This window comes from Camelina sativa, chromosome 12, assembly GCF_030686135.1.
Source record: "Camelina sativa cultivar CO46 ecotype springtype chromosome 12, ASM3068613v1".
Lineage (NCBI taxonomy): Eukaryota > Viridiplantae > Streptophyta > Magnoliopsida > Brassicales > Brassicaceae > Camelina > Camelina sativa.
The window spans coordinates 35,194,277-35,213,821 of record NC_141891.1 but is presented as its reverse complement, the minus strand read 5'-3'; the positions used below and the strand labels follow the sequence as shown (position 1 = coordinate 35,213,821).

The 19,545-nt window shown below is 35.9% G+C and overlaps 1 protein-coding gene, 1 long non-coding RNA gene and 2 pseudogenes across 4 annotated transcripts; all 4 read right to left on the bottom strand.

Annotated features, from left to right (window-relative positions):
• Positions 1-3,202: 3,202 nt before the first annotated feature.
• LOC104732954 (alpha-glucan water dikinase 2-like) lies at positions 3,203-4,668 on the bottom strand (annotated as a pseudogene). The gene is made up of 6 exons (XR_015573733.1): positions 4,641-4,668; positions 4,396-4,532; positions 4,250-4,333; positions 3,927-4,019; positions 3,700-3,815; positions 3,203-3,625 (listed from the first exon to the last, which is right to left on the bottom strand). The product of XR_015573733.1 is annotated as an alpha-glucan water dikinase 2-like (transcript).
• Positions 4,669-5,518: 850 nt separating this feature from the next.
• LOC104732955 (uncharacterized) lies at positions 5,519-6,153 on the bottom strand. The gene is made up of 3 exons (XR_759009.3): positions 5,995-6,153; positions 5,779-5,890; positions 5,519-5,641 (listed from the first exon to the last, which is right to left on the bottom strand). It is a non-coding gene; the product is annotated as an uncharacterized LOC104732955 (long non-coding RNA).
• A 3,787-nt stretch (positions 6,154-9,940) lies between these two features.
• On the bottom strand, positions 9,941-10,625 carry LOC104732957 (protein SOB FIVE-LIKE 4-like). Its single transcript, XM_010452561.3, has one exon. It carries the CDS (start codon positions 10,517-10,519, stop codon positions 10,148-10,150), a length of 372 nt encoding a protein of 123 aa, XP_010450863.2. The 5' UTR covers positions 10,520-10,625; the 3' UTR covers positions 9,941-10,147.
• A 1,654-nt stretch (positions 10,626-12,279) lies between these two features.
• On the bottom strand, positions 12,280-18,942 carry LOC147933094 (uncharacterized; annotated as a pseudogene). Its single transcript, XR_015575598.1, has 2 exons — positions 17,726-18,942; positions 12,280-12,555 (listed from the first exon to the last, which is right to left on the bottom strand). The product of XR_015575598.1 is annotated as an uncharacterized LOC147933094 (transcript).
• Positions 18,943-19,545: the final 603 nt, after the last annotated feature.

The following is a 19,545-nucleotide window of genomic DNA, read 5'->3' as shown; positions in this document are numbered from 1 at the left end:
GATTCTAGATGGTCTATTTGCAAGCTTTAGGAGCTGAGATCCCACTTTCAAACCTCACTTTCCTTCTTATGTCATGTTTATTTGCTTGAGGGCAAGCAAAGACTAAGTTTGGGGGTGTTGATGTTCATATATTTTACCATGTTTTCCCTTAGTTTATTCACATCTTTTGCATCTTTTGCTAGCCATTTTCATCATTATTGTGTAGCTTTAGGCCAAATCATGCATTAGAGTTTAGTTGCATTGCATTTGCATCTTTTCATGCATAAACAGGTGATTTTGAAGCTTAAGGAGCATGGAAACAATCATGAGGAGAAGTGAAGCAATCTTGAAGGGAAAGCAAGAGAGTTAAGGCTGAAGAACCAAGGTCCAGAGTCCAGCTCAACAAAGCACTCGACCGAGTGGGTAGATGGACTCGACCGAGTGGAGTGTGCATGAGAGAAGCCAGCTCGACCATGGACTCGACCAAGACAGGGTCGAGTTGACCGAGCCGTTGACTACTTTGACTTTTTCTATTTTTAGGGCTTCCCACCTCCTCACCTATATAAGGCCTTGTACCTGCAGCCACCAAAGAGAGCAGCTTTTTAGATATTCCTTAAACCTAGTTTTTACCTTTTTTAGCTTTATTCCTTTTGCATTTTTATTTTTAAGATCTTGTACTTCCTTAAGAGAGAAGACTAGATTCCTATATTTTGTTGTTTCTATAACTTTCAAGATATTGAGAATTTGAGTTTCATCCTTTCATCAATATTGAAGATCTTTGTTTAATCTTTCTAATAATGCAAGTTTCAATATTTTCTGGGTTTTTGACTTTGTTCATCATGTATTGTTGTGAGTAGTTTGCTTAGGATCTTGAGGATGGGTTAGGATGGATTGATCTTGTAGTTTGTGTGATTTGGTCAAGTTTGATTGTTGTAGATCTCTTCTAGGGTAGATGATCTTAATGCTGATTCTATATCTGAGAGGGTAGAGTCTGATTTCAAGCTTCTTAGCATCACACCAATGTTTAGGAAGCATAGATAAGGCTAGATCTAGAGCTTACCATTAGGCTTGCTAAGAGATTAGAGGTCTTGTTTGGTTTGAGATGTATTGCTTAATGCCTGCTTGTGTAGATTCTTTACTGTGTGAAAACAAGTCTAGAAGATGCATAGGCTTGATTGTTTCTTGACCATGAGAGTGGGAGAAACTTGTCTTAGATTTATATGTCTAGAGGTTAGCTCAAAGTTTCCTTGAGATTTGTTGACCAAGTTAGACAACCACAATGATTAGTTCATCCCATGAATCCATCCTCAGGACCCTCTTTGTTTATTGAATTTACAGTCTTAATCCTGTTGCTTGCTTGTAGTTTGATTTAGTTTAGCATTACTCTGTTTTTATTGCATTGCTCTGTTTTTCCGAATTTGTCTAGCTCGACCACTCACTCGACCTACACTCGGTCGAGTGCTGCTCGAGTTCATCCCCAGAACTTTGTGTTTCATGATTTGTGATTGTCTTGTTTCATTCCTGTTTCATTCTAGTTGCATTTCTGTTGCATTTACTTAGTGTCATGTTCATTACTAGTCTTTCATTAGTTCATTAGTAGAAGTTTCTATTTCTGTTCTTGCATCATTACTGTTATAATCATCCTGTTTCATTTGCATTTAGTTCTTAGTTCTTGTAGTTTACTTTCTGCATTTTACATTTTCATCTTAGGATTGTTAGTGACAAACAATCTTTACATTTGTCTTAACTTAGATTCATATGCATATCTTAACTGTTCACAAACACTCATTTAGGATTGATACCTCTTGTACTGCAATAGCATAAGGGGAATTGAAACACACATCCATCATTCCATTCATACCTTACCATTGCATCATCATCATCATTCACCACACAAATAAATCTGTTTCAATAATCAAGCATAGTCTGTGTGTTTGTTGAAAATGTTAAAGTAATTTTGTTACGGGGTATTAAATCTCGTTCGGTGCCATCCCATTCCGTCATGTCTCGAACCATCCCGTTAGAAATTTTATGTCATAACCGTTCTCTTTTAAACAATTACCCATATAATAATGTTATTAATAAATTTTGGCTAAGAAATTTAGACGAAATACATGTATTCTCTATTTGAATGTTTAATTTATATAGTTAGTTGAAATTCTAAATTCTAAAAGCTCTCAGAATATTTTTAAAAATACTCAAAATTCTCAAAATACACTTCGCAAAGTAGTTCTTTACATGTAACATAGTTAACCTTTTTTTTACAACAGCTTCGCACCATAAAAAAAAATTCCTAGAGTTCTATGGAATTCTCGAATCATTCTTTCAGTTTTAATCCTTAGAACAAAGGCAGGAAAAAAAAATATTAGGTTTGATGTCTCTTTACATAAACTTAGAAAACCAACGACTGATATGTTTTGCTCAAAATAAAAAGGCATGGCTGGGCTTATAAGTTATAACATGTAATTGGGTCAAATTATCCGATTTCAGTGATTCCATTTTAACCTTTCACGCAGATGAATTAATTTGACTTACCTTCAATGGCATACCCTTATAAATATCTATAAAAGTAATGTTTGTTTTATATTTGTGTTTTGGATTAATAGGAGGGATATATATATATATATATAATATTAGATATTTGTGTATAGGCAACACAATACACAACGACTCATTAACCACTGGAACTTTTAATGTCTTCAAGTACTATCTCGGTAGACTGTTCGTTGTGATATTTTTTCATGTAGAAACAGTTTAGAATATAGAAAAATTAATTAGATATTGTTAGAATTTTTCTATAAAAGTTAGTTGGCCACTCATTTGAGTGTTTAGTCAATAAATGAGTGTTTTGTCAATATTTTGGTATATATGTGAATATCGCAACCCGTATCGAGCATAATTAAATTTGAAAATATACGATTTTTTGTGATCCATCTATAATAACCAAACACAGCCTGTGATTTTGTCATGTGTATCAAAATATTTATTTTAGAAATATTTATATTTTATATTTAAATGTTGAAACTAGCCATATCTATATTTTTCAGAATATATGGTTGAAAATATCTAATTAATGTTTGTTAGTCAAAAGAAAATTCTTTGATTCTTGATTCCCATAATATATGAAAAAATTGTGTGTAAGAATAAATTATTATATATTTCCTTAACTACAAAATCTTCAAAATCCCATAATTGTTTCTAAAATTAATTTTCAAGATTAAAAAATTGAATAATTAATAAAATAGCCGTAAGACATATACCTGTTTGAAAATAAACAGTATTGAGTCAATTCGTTTTAAAGATTACATTACATACAACCCCACACAATCGTGATTTTTCAACATACTGATTTATTATGAATCAATGTTTGTATCAGGAGTGTAATTATAAGATGTGTTTGAAAACTTAGGGAATGGGACGCAGAAATAGCAAGATATAGCTTAAACTTGGGGTCTAGCTTGGACGATGTAAATATGGCCACCTTTGACAACACCTTCCATGTCTTGAGGAGAACCATAGAGCGTCTCTATCACATTTCCAGCTTCTGTTGAGAACAGGCGCATTTGAAAGGCTTTGTCTTTGTCCACTACTAAGGGTGATGCTTGAGTAATCCACCACCACTTCCTCCGCTTCATCCATTATCACACTGCAGCAATTACACCCTTTTCAGCTTTTGAGTTCCGAAAAAGACTGAAAACAGAGAAACACACATAAACAAACCTGTCGTAAAGTCCAGCCCCTACGTTTCCCTCGAGATCCTCATTGTTTGAGTCTGACCCGAATATGATTGGGGGTTTAGAATACAGAGCTATCCTCTTAATTGGGTAGAGAATCATCTGTACAACCCAAAATTTACAACAAAGTAATTTAAAAAAACTCACTTTGTTAAAATTCTATTCATTTATAACTGAAACTTAAGAGATAAATACAATCTTTTTGTTTCTTACTGTTTGAGACTCAATGTAAGTTTTTTTGGTGATGAAGCTCATTGCTCGTCCTGGATATGCTCCAACCAAGGTCTCTCCCAGACCCTTCACAACCTGAGAAACACACAGGTTTCTGATCATTGGTTTTTTACCCAAAATTTTTAAATATGGAGCAAGTTCTTTTTTCTACCTCAACTTACCCAACAACTAAGATCTTAATAGAAACAAATGATGTACTGATTCATGTTAGAAACACATTTAAGATGTCATCAAACCTTGATTCTTGCTACTGTTAGTTAGAAAAAAGAATACAAAAAAATAAAATCTGATGAAAGAGAATATACAAAAAAATGAGTATTCAAATGAAGCATAGCACCGATCACACATCTTCCAGTGCAACCCATGGCTCCTAGAGACAATGCCTTCACCTGCATTCATTCCACACAGCACAAGCTGAAGTGAGTGAGAAAGGTAAGTTTTGAATATCTACCAAAAATTCACTTTCACCAGTTAGGGTTGCACTGAAAGATGTGTGATCGGTGGTATGCTTCATTTGAATAATGCCTTGACCTGCATCATTCCACACAGCACAAGCTGAAGTGAGTGAGAAAGGTAAGTTTTGAATATCTACCAAAAAATCACTTACACCAGTTAGAACCAAACATAACATGTGATGAAAGTTACAGAAATAAGAATACTATGGGGTGAAACTCATCCAAGTTGCAGGAGACTAACCTTTGGGAGCTCGACATTTTGCAGACATGGACCAATTCCATTCAAAACTCAGTCCAATTTCTAGGAACAATACCAAGAAAGAAACTTTATTAATTTTTAGAAACAATACTTTATTAATTTTTAGCAACATTGAATTGGTTCTCACATACCTCCCTACGAATCTTCACTCTTGTTCATTTTCTCATGCCCAAACCCTCCTTACACATGTTACTGTGAGACTTCTTTTCTTATGTAGCTAGCTTCCGCACGTCCAATCTCTGTTTCTGCTCTATGTACCGTCTTTCTGCATGCGTTAAGTGATAATTACTAACCATTATACATTAGAATCAAAACAGACAACTTATATAACCAAATTCTACTATTACTTAAATAAAACATGCAATCGATAACTTGAACAAACCAAACCTGCAACTTTACTCCAAATTTAATTAATCAGAACCTAAATGATCAACCAAAGGGACTAGGCAAATGTACTTATGATAGGTAAGAAGCACCCGACCAAACTTATGAAAAGTGAGACCAAACTTAAGTATACCAACCAAACCTAGGAGTCAAGTCTATAACATACGATGAGTGTATGAGATTAATCTACCTGTGAATCAGTGATTAAGTCGCCTGCTTAGTCTAAGGAGTCCATCCCAGATCACACACATTCACCTGTAAGTTAATTAACTTAGCACATTCCAGTTCTGACTTTCAAATTGAGAGAGCATGTGATCGTCTGATCGATGATACCTTGATTTGAGAACTCTGTTATTTGTTCTAGCTCACTACGAAACTGTTGTGTTGTGTTGTGTCTATAATGAGCTGCTTGTACAATATCCAGATATCCCCTTTCAAAGAATCAACTTTGTAGAAAACACAAGGTCATCATAACAAAAAATACGATTCAGATCATCAAACCAACTATTTGTGTTAACCTTAGCAGAGGTTCAAGATATACCAAGTACTCTTGCTTCGTACTCCTACATCGCCTTGATGATTCCCTGATTGAATACATCCTGGGTTCACATACAAATAAAAGGTTAAAGATCATATCATGAATCCAAAAAAAAAAAAACATTTTAAACTAGAGAACCCATCAGAAGAGCATCTTACACAAATCGATTCAGATTAGAAAGAAAACAATCGAGCTTACTTGATCGGAGAGATGAATCAGACAGATTTTTGAGGTTGAATTATTGACGATTTATGAGATAGAGTTTATCATCTCAAAATCGTGCTGATGACCAGAGAAGAATCCAAAACCACTACACATCAAGATTCAGAAACCAAATTCCAGTTAAACTTGGTTTTAATCATCAAACATATACTTAAAATATAAACTTAATTAAAAGAGAAAAGAATCTAAAACCTTAGCATAATGGAAATTCTTTTCCTTTTTCTCTTCCTCTTCCTCTTTTTGGTGGGTGGTTTCTTTTGCACATCAAGAAGGCGAGAAGTATCTAACTCTTTTTGGCATTTAAGAACCCTAGAATCGGCTACTATTAAGAAACCACTAGCTTTTTCCTACGTGGAACGTTGGAAATTAGAAATTCTTGTAAACAATTGTCGAGCTATTTCTTGAATCAATAAAGAACTTTTTCAAATTATTTTGCTTGTGTTTGATCTACCGGTTTACCGTCCGCGCAGATTGACTTCGCACACTTAGGATACTTCTCGCCTTCTTGATGTGCAAAAGAAACCACCCACCACTTTGGAAGAGGAAGCTGACCCAAAAGAAACCACCCACCAGCTGACCCGGAGCCTGAACAGCGTTGGTTTGATTTCCGGAAAAAGAAACCACCCACCAAATTGGATGATTATGTCACTACTCTTCTCCATGCTCCTTATCCGTCTGCCACACCATATCCTATCAATCATTACATCTCTAGTAGTCAGTTCTCCGACAAATATCAGAAGTTTTTACTTATTATTACAACTGGTGTTGAACCCAAGCACTACAAAGACGCCATTGAAGATGAGAACTGGCACTTTGCTGTCATGGATGAAATTGTTTCTCTTGAGAACAGTGGTACATGGACTGTAGGTGATCTTCCTGCAGGGAAGAAAGCCTTAGGCTGCAAATGGGTGTTTCGTTTAAAGTATAATGCTGATGGTTCTTTAGAACGTCATAAAGCACGTTTGGTCATTCTCGGTAATTATCAAACAGAGGGTGTCGAATACAACGAAACCTTTGCTCCTGTTGCAAAAATGGTAACCGTTTGAACCTTTCTTCAACAGGCCGCCTCTTTGGATTGGGAAGTTCACCAAATGGACGTCCACAATGCCTTCCTACATGTCGATCTTGATGAGGAAGTCTATATGCAGCTTCCTCCGGGTTTTCGAACCGAAAATAAAAACAAGGTTCTTCGACTTCACAAATCTCTCTATGGTCTTAAACAGGCACCGCGGTGTTGGTTTGCCAAGCTTGCGTCGTCTCTCTTGGACTATGGTTTCGAAAAGAATGAGACTGATCAATCTCTCTTTACTCTTGCGAATGGTGATTCTCGGTTACATGTTTTGGTATATGTCGATGATTTGATCATAACTGGGAGCACTTTTCGGCTTATTCACTTGTTCAAGGAGTATCTGCACACTTGTTTTCATATGAAAGATCTTGGTATATCTCGTTATTTTCTTGGTATCGAAATTGCCCGCAGTCCGGAAGCTAGGTATCTACTTATGTCAACAAAAATACGCCCTTGCGATCATTGCCAAAACTGGTTTTTTTGGTGTCAAACCAGTCTATTTTCCACTTGAGCAAAACCATAAGCTTGCATACGCCAAAGGGGATCTTCTTCTTGAACCATCTCGTAATAGACTCTTAGTAGGTCGTCTTATTTACCTGAGTTGTCATATGTTATTCACGTTTTATCTCAATACATGAAAGCTCCGAAGACTGATCATTGGGAGGCTGCTCTACGAGTGGTCCAATATCTCTAAAACAGTCCCGGACAAGGTATACTTCTTCGTGCAAATACGGCCTTAACACTCTCAGCGTGGTGAGATGCAGATTGGTCTAAATGTCCCTCAACTCAACGTTCTCTCACTGGTTGGTTTATCCAACTTGGGGGTTCTCCTATCTCTTGGAAAACTAAAAAGCAAGATCGGGTGTCTCGCTCTTCTATTGAAGCCGAATACAGAGCTATGGCCGACACCGTAAGTGGAATTCTTTGGTTAAAACAACTTCTGCCTCTGTTTGGTATTGACTGCTCCACACCTATCACTCTACACTCCGACAGTTTGTCTGCTATTCAGCTTACTGCAAACCCAGTTTATCACGCTTGGACGAAACATATTGGTAATGACGTTCATTTCATTTGTGACAAAATTATCCGAGGGGTCATCGCAACCAAACATGTCCACACTACATCTCAACTGTCCGATATTTTGACTAAAGCTTTAGGACAAAAGGAGTTTGAAGCGTTTCTTGGCAAGCTGGGTGTTTGTAATCTCCATGTTCCAGCGTGAGGGAGGGTATTGGGCTATATGGACTTCGTATATATCTTAGTCCATATCCATACCTTTGTAATTAGGTCAAGGGTAGAGCTATTGACATGTATATAAGGCACAGCCTGTGTATTACGATCAATAAGAAAACCAATTCTAACTCAAACTAAGGTTTCTTGACAGTTCTGTCAAATTTTCCCATTTTTTTAATGGTTCACGTTTGTGCAGAAAGCTTGATTTATGTTAGAAAACAACGCACAATGATGCAACGAGAAACCTTCAATACAAAAATCACCACAAGATTTTAAAATAAGTACAGTATTTCTAAACTATCCTAATTTCATTAGTATTCCGATCACCAAATTATTTCTCTACCATAAAAAACTTAAACAAACGAGTCTAGAACACCTTTGCAAAATTTTAGTTTAAAGAAGAAAAAAGGAAAACTCATTGTAGGATTTCGGATTTCCCAAACAAACCACACAAGACATGTACTGTTGTAAAATATCGAATTCGCTAGACGCGAAAATCCGTGCTAAAACCAATATTTTAGAATGCAAAAACCAGAGTTAAATCTCTAGATTTAACTCAAAAAGTTACACACACAAAAAATCCAGCTAGACTTTAAGTGACAGATCTATATCTCCGAACATTCTAAAGAATAAAGTTTGACATGCATATATCTGTTTTTCTTCTCATCTCTGTTACACAAATTTTTAAGAATTATATATATTTATCTAATCCTAAGCCTAATAGTAATTTATTTAATTAACTTAGGCCCAAGTTTTAGTTCTCTAAAAGCATAACCAAATATTGGTTTCCTCATTGGAAAGGAAATCAGCACTCATTTGTGATCAAGAAGTTGCATATATTTTTTGAAAAATATGAACGAAATCTCTTTAAACATTAGCTGTAGATTCAGATTTCTCCTAAGTAATATCTTCTGTAAAGTGTATGTAATATATACTAATACTGAGGCAAAGAAAATATGCATGCGAACTTAAAACGTACTATTTAAAAATTAAAATTCCTCACACAACAAGCACAATAATTTCTTAATCCGGAAGTACTTGGATTATTCGGATTACCAAATAATGATTGGGGAAGCATATAATTTCTGGCATCTAGACAAAAAAAAAAAAACAGAAAAAAAAAACATATTATTTTTTTGCTTCAATTTGTGAAATATTTTATATGATAATTATTAAATATTGAATTTGTGAGGAAGAGTTCCCATGTTGGTTGCATGTGTATGCGGTGGATCCATTTTCTCTTTACACCCAAAAACTATTCATATCATCACAAGATTTTCAGAGAGTTTTGGGCAAAACACATAAAGCCCCAATATGACAATAATTGAAACTTGTCTCTGGAAACACACCTCACTACACATGCCTTCTCTTTTCTTATCATTTGTACATATAATTCATGACTGCATTTTAACAGGTCGCCATCATCATCATCATCATCATCATCATCATCATCATCATTAATCAATATCATCATAATTATCAATTACTATCTTTGAGTGTCGCTCATTGTCTATTTAATAGTATTTGTCGATAATGATCTTCTAGTTGAAATTGAGTTCATAAACTTAAATCTTGAACTTCGAAGTGGTGTATGGTTAAGATTTTTTTCGTTTTATTGAATCTTAATTATTTTTCGTATGAACATGCACGTAAATTAAGTCTAATGCAAATCGTATTGGTAAGGTAACCAAGTCGAAACAAAATAGTTTACAAAGTAAAAAATCAATAACATTTCTGAATCTACAATGGGCTAAAATCTTTTAGATATTTAATTAGTAAAATACAGAGTGATGTTGATCAACAAACCGGAGAGTTTCTCTCTTTGAGAAACATTGATTCACAAATTAAAGAATAAGTATCATTATCATGAACAACAATATAGACATTAATCAATCAACACACATCCCACATACTTTAAAAAAATAAATGAATCACCTTCCTATCCTTGAGGCATCAAAAAACCTCAAATAAAATAGGAAATAATAATATATCCCAATATACAAACACTAATTACATATTATAACATAAATATACAATGTTCAATCATTTCATTCTATAGGTACTCTTATTTTCTCTCTTTTTCTTCTCTTTTTTCCTGTATGAGTTACTAGTTTTTTTATCATCATTTTTACTCTTAGTATTATTACCTTCATTTTTCCCGTTCTTCAAATCCAACGCCTTGTTCTTTTGGTGATAGCGCTGATGATAATTTGGTCCAGACGAAGCGTCTGAGGCCATTGAATCATCGCTATCTTTGTTCCTCTCTTCTTCAGTTTCGCCTTTGCTGAAGTAGTTATAGATGTTATACACTTCTTGATAGTCCTGGTCCACGACCTCCTCTTCATCTACTTCAATTGGTGACGAAATATAAGTCGTCCAACCGGATTCACTACTGCTGCATTCTTCCTTCTCCATCAAGAACTCAAGAACCCTAATATTGATGAGAGAAAGAGAGGGAGAGAGAGAGAGCGAGGGAGAGATGTTTGTTTCTTAGAGCTGTAGTTGTGCATTTGCTAGGAATACGACTCTTATGTATATATGTGCATGTGGTGGGAATAATAAGGCTGCTCGTATGTTTTTACTATTATTTTATTGCTGTAAGGACAGCTTATGTTCTAACATTTAAAGCTATATCCGACACGATTCGAAAAGAATAATTGTTCTTTTATGTGATTTTTTTTGTTTCTTTCTATTTGTTTATGTGTTGTCTTCTCTTAATGGCTCGATTAAATAGGTTCACCAATACAACGGTAGTTGAGAAAATTAATTTAAAAAAGTTGATGTTTCTTTCGCCTCATAACACTACACCCTTGTGAAAAAAATAACATTACCTATGTTATATATCAATAACTAATTAAATGGGTGTGACCATAATGAGGGTGAGGCCATTTTAGTTTTACATTATAGCATGAGGGGAATGTATCTTTACACTTCAAATTCTCTGTATACGAAACCAAACACGAACCTTCCTGAAGATTGGTACGTTAGGTTCTCTGATCAAACCCATGTTCTATAACATGTTAGGATAATGCCGCTTTTTATCTTCTTTCTGAGCTAACGTCATCATTTTACAACCTTATATTATAAAAAATAAATATATACACACAATTATATGGACAATTCTCCAAAGAAAAAAAAACAAATATATGTATTGTTTAAAAATAATATCCCAAAACACACAAAAATTACAAACATTCCACTAACTTAAGGAAAGATTATTAAAATGTTAAGGAAAGGGTAAATGATATTATTGTGACCTCGAGCAATAGAAACAGAAAGACTGGATTATTTTTTATTAGTCACAAAAGAAAAAGAGTTAGTTAACGTTATTTAATAATTTACTTTTACTTTAAAGTAGTTTCGAACAGGATATTTAATGTGTTTCAAGATTTAAATGAAGATGTTCCCATATGCAACGGACTTGTGTACAAATAGATGTCCACATTTGTGTGCTATATTTGTTTGCATTCGTTTGTCTCTTTACGGGGATGATGAGTCGGTGTTTTCTTTCTTTGATCTAATTATTGGTTGATTTTATGATAATTTAGGTTCAATAGCAGAAATAAAGTATATTTTTTTTTTTACACAAAGGGAACGTTTTATTAAAACCCAAGAAAAAGGATCTCAGGGTGATATCAGCCTAGCTGAGTTCAAAATACAACATTACATGGTCATCATACTGAAACTTAAAACTACCTGAAACGTACAGTAATTAAAGCTTAAGATACACCAAAAAATTACAGGAGTTGAGATGACATTTTCTTTGAAAACAAAAGGAGACTAAAGATTCTGAGTCTAGTAGTTCTCATCCAACTTCACACTGTGGAACTAATTTATTAAACCAAAGGCCATCATGCTTATTCTGAGTAAGAGATATTCACACCAAAAAGTTAACTTTGACAGAATGAGTAAGTGATCGAGGTGGATGAGCTGATTGGAGATATGGGAGGAGTTCTTTGTCTTTGTCTGATATACTGTTTCTTTTCTTCAGAGGGAGTTCCTTTTTGGGATTAACTTCCAGTCTTCTCTTTGAGCATTCGCCAGCTTCAAACTTAGACTGCATCTTGGGAGGAGATTCACCCTCGAGATTTGATCCTATAGATTCATCTTTTCCGGAAAAATCAAAATAAGGAAAAGCGAGAGCAAAGTAAGGACCTGATCGCTGTTTGGGAATTGGTTCCTGGTTCTCCGGATTCAAAACCGGTACTTGGGCAACATGACTTGATTGTTGTGAGATAGGGGCTGAATCTGAATCCTCTATTCCTTCATTTCTCCGTTGGTGGACCGAGTTAACTTGATTATTGAAAGGATTATGATTCATCGGTTCAAAAGGACACCTACAGGTCGAGTGCATGATCCTGCAACAGTTGGTACAAATTTTTTCCATCTTCTCATACTAGAAACCAAGCATAGCTCTGTCACCCGATTGAAACCTCGCCCTTCTGAAAAACCTGAAACAGTCAGTTATAGAGACTCTGATTTTCACTCTGATGAAGGAGACTTGATTGGTAACAGAGTCTTCAAAGTCCATCTGCACAATTTCCCCTAAAGATCTCGCTATCCTATGGATAGTTTTGGCAGAAACAAAAGATAGGGGTAGTCCCCTGATTTGAACCAAGAGATCTAGGGAGGTTAAGAAGTCCAAGCGTGCTAAATCATCCCATCTTTGTAAGGCGACAAACCAGTGGTTGAAGCTCCATGGTTCACGTCGTAACACTAATGTCAGATCGCTTTCAGACTGGAAACAGAACTGAATGAAGCGGTCATCAAGAACTCTGCCATGAACCGAAGATGCTAGTCCCCAGATAGTAGGAAGATTTGCCGCTACTTCAAACAAGTTTTGGTCTACGGGGTTAAGTAGCCTGGCAATCAAGCTTAACATGTTGCTTGCTACTACTTCTTCATAGTCTGAGCTTGGTATTAAGAGTTCTGGATCGTCTATCCCTAGCGCTAGATGCTGAATTTCTTCCCATAGGTCTTTCTCCATTTAGTCTCTCCAGGAAGAAAAAACGTTGTGGTTTGACAGTAGTAAAAGGGTTATTTATATGAGGAAGTAATATGAAGAGAGAGAAGGGAATATATAATAATTCATAGTTTTACTACATATTTATCCGAACTGCAGGTTCAAGGAAAAATATCACTGCAGTAGAAACAAAAGGTTGAAGGAAGCGAGGTAAGATAAAAGGGGGGGGGATAAGGAAGAAAAAAGAAAGTCAACTTACTGAAAGATAAAAAATTGAGAAGAGACAAAAAACCGTCTATCAAACCTCTTCGGAAGCATTAAAAATTAGCAGAAGGTCAGACCTGTCAACCCAAGTCAAATCTAGATATTATTCCATTCTTCCACAAGGAATAGAGAGTTAAGCCATCTTGGAGATCCAACAGATACATACGATTGGAAAAAACGTTTTTGAATCACACTTTGGGCTATACAGGTAACGCCTTGGTTAGAATGTGAACTTGCATTTTCCAGTTTCCACTCATTTATGAAACAGAGTCATCTTCTAATTTCAGATGCATAAAATTGGAAAGAAGGCCATTCTTGAGGACATATGACTGCATTGATCATTTCAAAAGCTTCAGAAGAGAAGATCACCTGATGTATCTTATGAGAAATCATGCTATCAATTGCCCACATAATACTCTGAAATATAGCTTCTATCAAGCTTGTAATATTAGAGAATGAGCGTCGACTATACAATCTGACCTTGCCATTCCAATCCCTTAGGACCTAAGAAAATCCCCCAGTATTAGTATGTTTATTCCAAGCCATTCCTATGATACATTTCAACCAGAATTTAGGAGGACTAATCCAGTCCAATGAAAATTTTCCTCTATCAAAGACTTTAGAACTAGCTTGATCGGTTTCTAGTCGTTGAGCATTGATCCATAATATTGCTTCCTCTCGTATTTTGAGAACCAAAACCATTTGATCCTTCGATTTTCCTTCAAAATAGAAGTCATTTCTGTGTTTCCATAGATACCAAAGTATCAAGGGAGAACTCATTCTAATGTAATAAGGGATTTGTTGATTCTTAGCTGAAGAGAGTAAGTAAGAGATATTAGCGAATTCAGAGTTCTGATCAAAACCATTTTCAGGGTTTGGGAATTCCGATAAGGCCCATATTTGTCTAGCAATAGAGCAAGTGAAAAGGACGTGGTTAATGGATTCTTTTTCCCGCCCACAAAATTGACATCTCATATATGTGGTGACTCCTCTACTTTCTAGTCTTTATGCAACAGCAAAGGCTCCACTTAAGGCTCTCCAAATGAAGTTTTTGATTTTTGAAGAAGTATGTAGTATCCACACCTGGGTTTTTAAGTCATTAGTAGAGGGCTTCATTTCAGCTTCAGAGATCGAATCCGGTTTATTCAAGTGTCCTGCTAAAGTATACCCTGTTTTGACTGAGTAATCTCCACTTTTGGTATGCATCCAACTCCAAAAGTCTGATTTTGATGTCACTGGTTTATGCGTTAATATGATATCCACATCCCTGGGATAAAATAATTCCTCTAAAGTAGTTTCGTTCCAGCTCCTCGTGGTGAAGTTAATGAGGTTAGATACCTTAAGGTCTAGATTGATGAAAATATTGTTCATTAAAGGAATTCTTCTTCGTTCATCTTCTATGATCTACGATTCAGTCCAAACAAACGTATTCTGGCCATTGCCAATCATTCGTTTGATCCCTTGCATTAGAAGGTCACGGCCATGGAGAACGCTTCTCCGAATATAAGAAGGCCGATATCCCATTGCTGCTTTTAGAATCTGACTATTCTCAAAATATATGCTTTTCATGACCCTAGCATACAAACATTCAGGGTGTTGTAAAATCCTCCAAGCTTGCTTAGCTAATAGTGACTGATTAAAAGCTTGTAGATCCTTAAAGTCTAGTCCTCCTTGAGCTTTTTCTAAGCACAACTTATCCCAGCTTATCCAATGAATCTTTTTTTATGTTCCAATGAATTCCACCAGAAAGTAGACATTGCAGAGGTAAGTTTTTGACAAGTTGTGATCGGAAGCTTAAAACAGGTCATTGCATATACAGGTAGAGCTAGTGCAACGACTTTCAGAAGTATTTCCTTGCCTCCAAAAGAAAGATTACGTTCAAACCATCCTGAGAGTTTTGATTTCAATCTATCAAATATATAGTCAAGCATATCTACCTTTGATCCACTAAAGCATTTTGGTAGACCTAAGTACGATCCTGCACCTCCTTCGTTATGTATGCCAGTTAATGATTTGATAGAGTTCCGAGTGTGCTGATCAACATTAGAGCCAAAAGTTATCGCGGATTTGTTAACATTAATCCTTTTTCCTGACATATCTCCATATGAGCGTAGGATAGTTTGCAGGTGGTGAACCTGGGAAAGGGAAGCTTTACAACTAAGAAGACTATCATCAGCAAAGAGAAGATGGTGGATAGATGGCCCAGAATTAGAAAACTGAATTCCTTAGACTGTCCCAGCAGTCTCAGCTCTATTAAATAAATGGGTGAGTCCTTTGGTACATAAAACAAAGAGAAAGGGAGAAATAGGATCACCCTGTCTCAAACCTCTTTGGGGAGATATCATACCATAAGACTGATCATTTAGCAGAACGATATAGGTAACTGTAGAAACACAAAACATAATCCACTGAACCCACTTATGATGAAATTCTAAAGCCAATAACAACCCCCGAAGGTAAGTCCATTCCATCATGTCAAAGGCTTTAAACATGTCTGATTTTATTGCCAAGTACTCGGAAGAGATTAACAGATGTGTTCTCAAAGCATGAACAATTTCATGAGCAATTGATATGTTATCAGAAATTAAACGTTTGGAGACAAAGGCTGACTGAGTCGGGGATACTAGATCAGACAAAAGAGGTTGGAGTCTTGAAGCTATGATCTTGGAAATGATCTTATAAAAAACTGAGCATAGACTAATTTGTCTAAGATCTGACATTTGAGTGGAATTCCTGACTTTAGGAATGAGACAGAGCTGGGTGTAATTCCATTATGAGGTAAAGGAGCCAGTGTTAAAAAAACTCTGAACTTTTTCTGTAACTTGAGGACCTATGATATCCCAGTACTGTTGAAAGAACAGACCTGTCATTTCGTCAGCTCCCGGAGCCTTAGTCGGATTGATTGAGAATACCGCCTTTTTGATTTCTCCATTAGACACTTTACTGATTAAAAACTCATTCATCTGATCTGTAACTTTGGGTTGAAAGTCGTGAAATAGCCAATCAAAATTTCTAGGATTAGATGATTGAAAAAGATCCTTGAAGTAAGTAATGGCAACCTCTCCTTTAGATGCTTCTGATTTTTGAATATTGCCATTGCCATCCACTAAAGCATGAATTCTGTTTCTTGATCTATTTGCTTGAACAGAAGCATGAAAAAACTTTGTGTTACAGTCTCCCTCCTGTAACCATTTTTCCCTACTCTGCTGGCTCCAATAAGTCTCTTCTTCTCAATAGGCTAAAATCAATTCATTCTTAAGAGCATGGACATGACCTAGAGAAGGGAAAGAAGAAGATTGTTCCTGTTCTAAGTCTGTTTGAATCTGATTGATCTTCTCCAAGGAATTGAGTTGGTTTTCCTTTTTCCAGTTACTTAGAGTCTTTCTGCAACTTCGTATCCTATCCGAAACAGAAGGGGGTGTAGAAGAACTAAAGATGAACCAAGCTGAGTAGATTGCTTCTCGAACTAGAGGTTTGTTTAAAAGTCTTTTATCAAATCTAAATTTTCCTCTGTAATAGCTGTTTGACGATACCAGCTTGACGAGAATAGGTCTATGATCTGATCCTCTTTTATCTAAAAATTTCTGGTTAGAGGCTGGAAAAAGATGGAACCACTTTTTATTGCCAAAACAACGATCTGATTTGCTTTGGATCCACTAGTCGTTTCTCTTACCCCCCCCCCCCCCAAGTGAAACCATTACCATAGGAAGGGAGTTCATTCATGTCACAAGTTCTGAGCATCTCCGCAAAGGGTAAAAAGGAAGATTCACTTCGTCTGGGTCCTCCTATCTTCTCTCCATTGTTCAAAATTTCATTAAAGTCACCAAGCATACACCAGCTTTCTTTTCTTGAGATACCAATACGCATTAACTTTTCCCATACTAGTGGTCTAGAAGTGAATAAGGGATCCCCATATACACACGAGACAAAGAAATCTAGAGAATCAAGCTTAACATGAAGATCTAGAAGATTTATCCACAAAAAGGAAGGTGATATCTACACTGTTTTTCCAAAGTAAAGCTAAACCTCCACTCTTTCCTATAGGATTAATAGTAAACACCCTATCATATCCTAACCATTCTTGTATATCTATCAACATATTACTACTATTCATAGTCTCCATCAAAAAAAAAATCTCAGGGAAATGTTCTTTACGCATTTCCCTGAGATGAGGAATTGTCAAGTCATGAGACCGTCCCAGGCCTTGACAATTCCAACTCAGTAGACTCATTAAATTGTAGACGGTCCCTCATTTGGGACCATCTTTTGTTTTATGATCTTAGCCACTTTATGAGTTTGAGAGTCTTCTGCTAAACCTTTCCTTTTTCCCAACAAGTTAATTCCTGAATCTAAGGCTAACTCAAAATTAATTGAAGGGTAGGAGATAGGAGTACCTGGTTTGTTTTTTGCTGGCTTGAAGGATGTTTTCCGGTATTTAGAATTTGCCTTTGTTGTTCCAGACGTGCTCGCTTCAGAATTGAGTATATCATAGACGTATGATGAGTCTAATCGAACATCATAAAGGTGCTCTGGTTCTGGAATATCCCTTGTAGAAGGAGGAGCATAAACCTCCGGAATGAGATGAGCTTCAGTTCCATGATTAGTCTGACCATGAGTTGCAGTGTGGGTATCCGTGTAATCATAACACATCATGGGAAGAGGTGGAGTGATCATCTTCTCAATTGGAGTAGCTTGAACTGTCTCAGCTTGAATATGCAGAGATGGAATGTTAAAGGAAGCTAAGACCGTAGCTCTATCATGGACGAAGTTCTGTGGATCTTTCCCTGTGAATTCTTTAAGCTTTTGAAGAAACAGGGGACAGTTTTCTCGTTCATGCGTAAGATGCTGGCAAAAGTAACAACGCTTCTGAATCCTTTCATAATCATAGAGGATTGTAACAGCTTCGCCCGAAGGAAGGACTATCCCTTTGGATCTTCGGAGTGATTTCGTGACATCGAAGAGAATCTCAGCCCGTACGAATTCCTTATTCTGAGAAATTGATGGATCATAATCGACTTGGATAACTGGACCTGCAAATTCTGCAAATACCTTGATCGCTTCCCTTGTATGATGATTAACTGGTATATTACGAATTTGAACCCAGATGAGAAGAGATTGGAGATACTCTTGCGGAGGTGTTTCAACCCATCTATCGATGACTAGTAACCATTGGTTATATGTATGTACCCCCAAGGTGAGATTTTTTTTCCAAATCTTGTTGGTATTTGAAGATGAATTGGAATCTATCTTTTGAAAGAGCCACTCCCCTAACTCGGTTGTAGATTAACCATTTCCTGGGCATGCCCAATACTATATCCGAGACATTCTGACAGACTGGATTGAGAATCCTACCCATTAAACTCATAGAGTTTGTATCCTTCGATGAGAACTGAGGCAGATCCGGCAATTTGAATGGCTCATCTGCTTCTTCTAGCGACATAGCCTTAATCATGTTATCTAACGATGATGACATACCTGAAGGCTTGCAATTTGATTGAGGGAAGGAGAAACTGATGAAATAAGCTGGAGAGATTTTGATGAAACAGTAAGAACTAGTATTAAAAAACCAGATTATACAAAAAGAAGGTGTAAACTGGTGGAAAACTTTTAGGATGAGGATGTTTTTTCGACAGAGATATTTTTTTGTTGTTGGATAAGACTCTGGCTGACAGAGAGTTTTCTAATCCCAAAAGAGGGATGCTTTTTTTTTTTCATCAAATAATTTTTATTTAGAAAATCATATCCATGGAAGTAGTGGTATCAATAATTTGAATTTTCTATATTATATAGATAATTGTTTTTACATTAGATAGAAGGGAATATAAAGAGTTTATAAAACACAGTTTATGCACACATAGGATCATATAGTCAAGATTTAATTAATTCTATTTACCCAATCTAGATTATAACCTTCGGCAGCTTTCCAATCTTGCTATATCATTTTTCTTTCTTGTGAGGTTCTGTTTGGACAACATATTGGTTTGGCTTTCTGTAGATGCAAGGTCCAGCTCAGAAATTTGAAGTAATATTTGAAAAAGGACAAATTTTTCGTTAGAGTAAGTGCATCGGGGTTTTTTCGCAAAAGTTTTTCAAACTAAAAAAATAGTAATAAAATCTAATATAATATTTTTTATTATGAAAGTTTTTCACAAAAGTTAAGAACGTTTAAGAAACTTTATTTCTTGTTTTGAGAAACTTTTACAACAAAAAAATA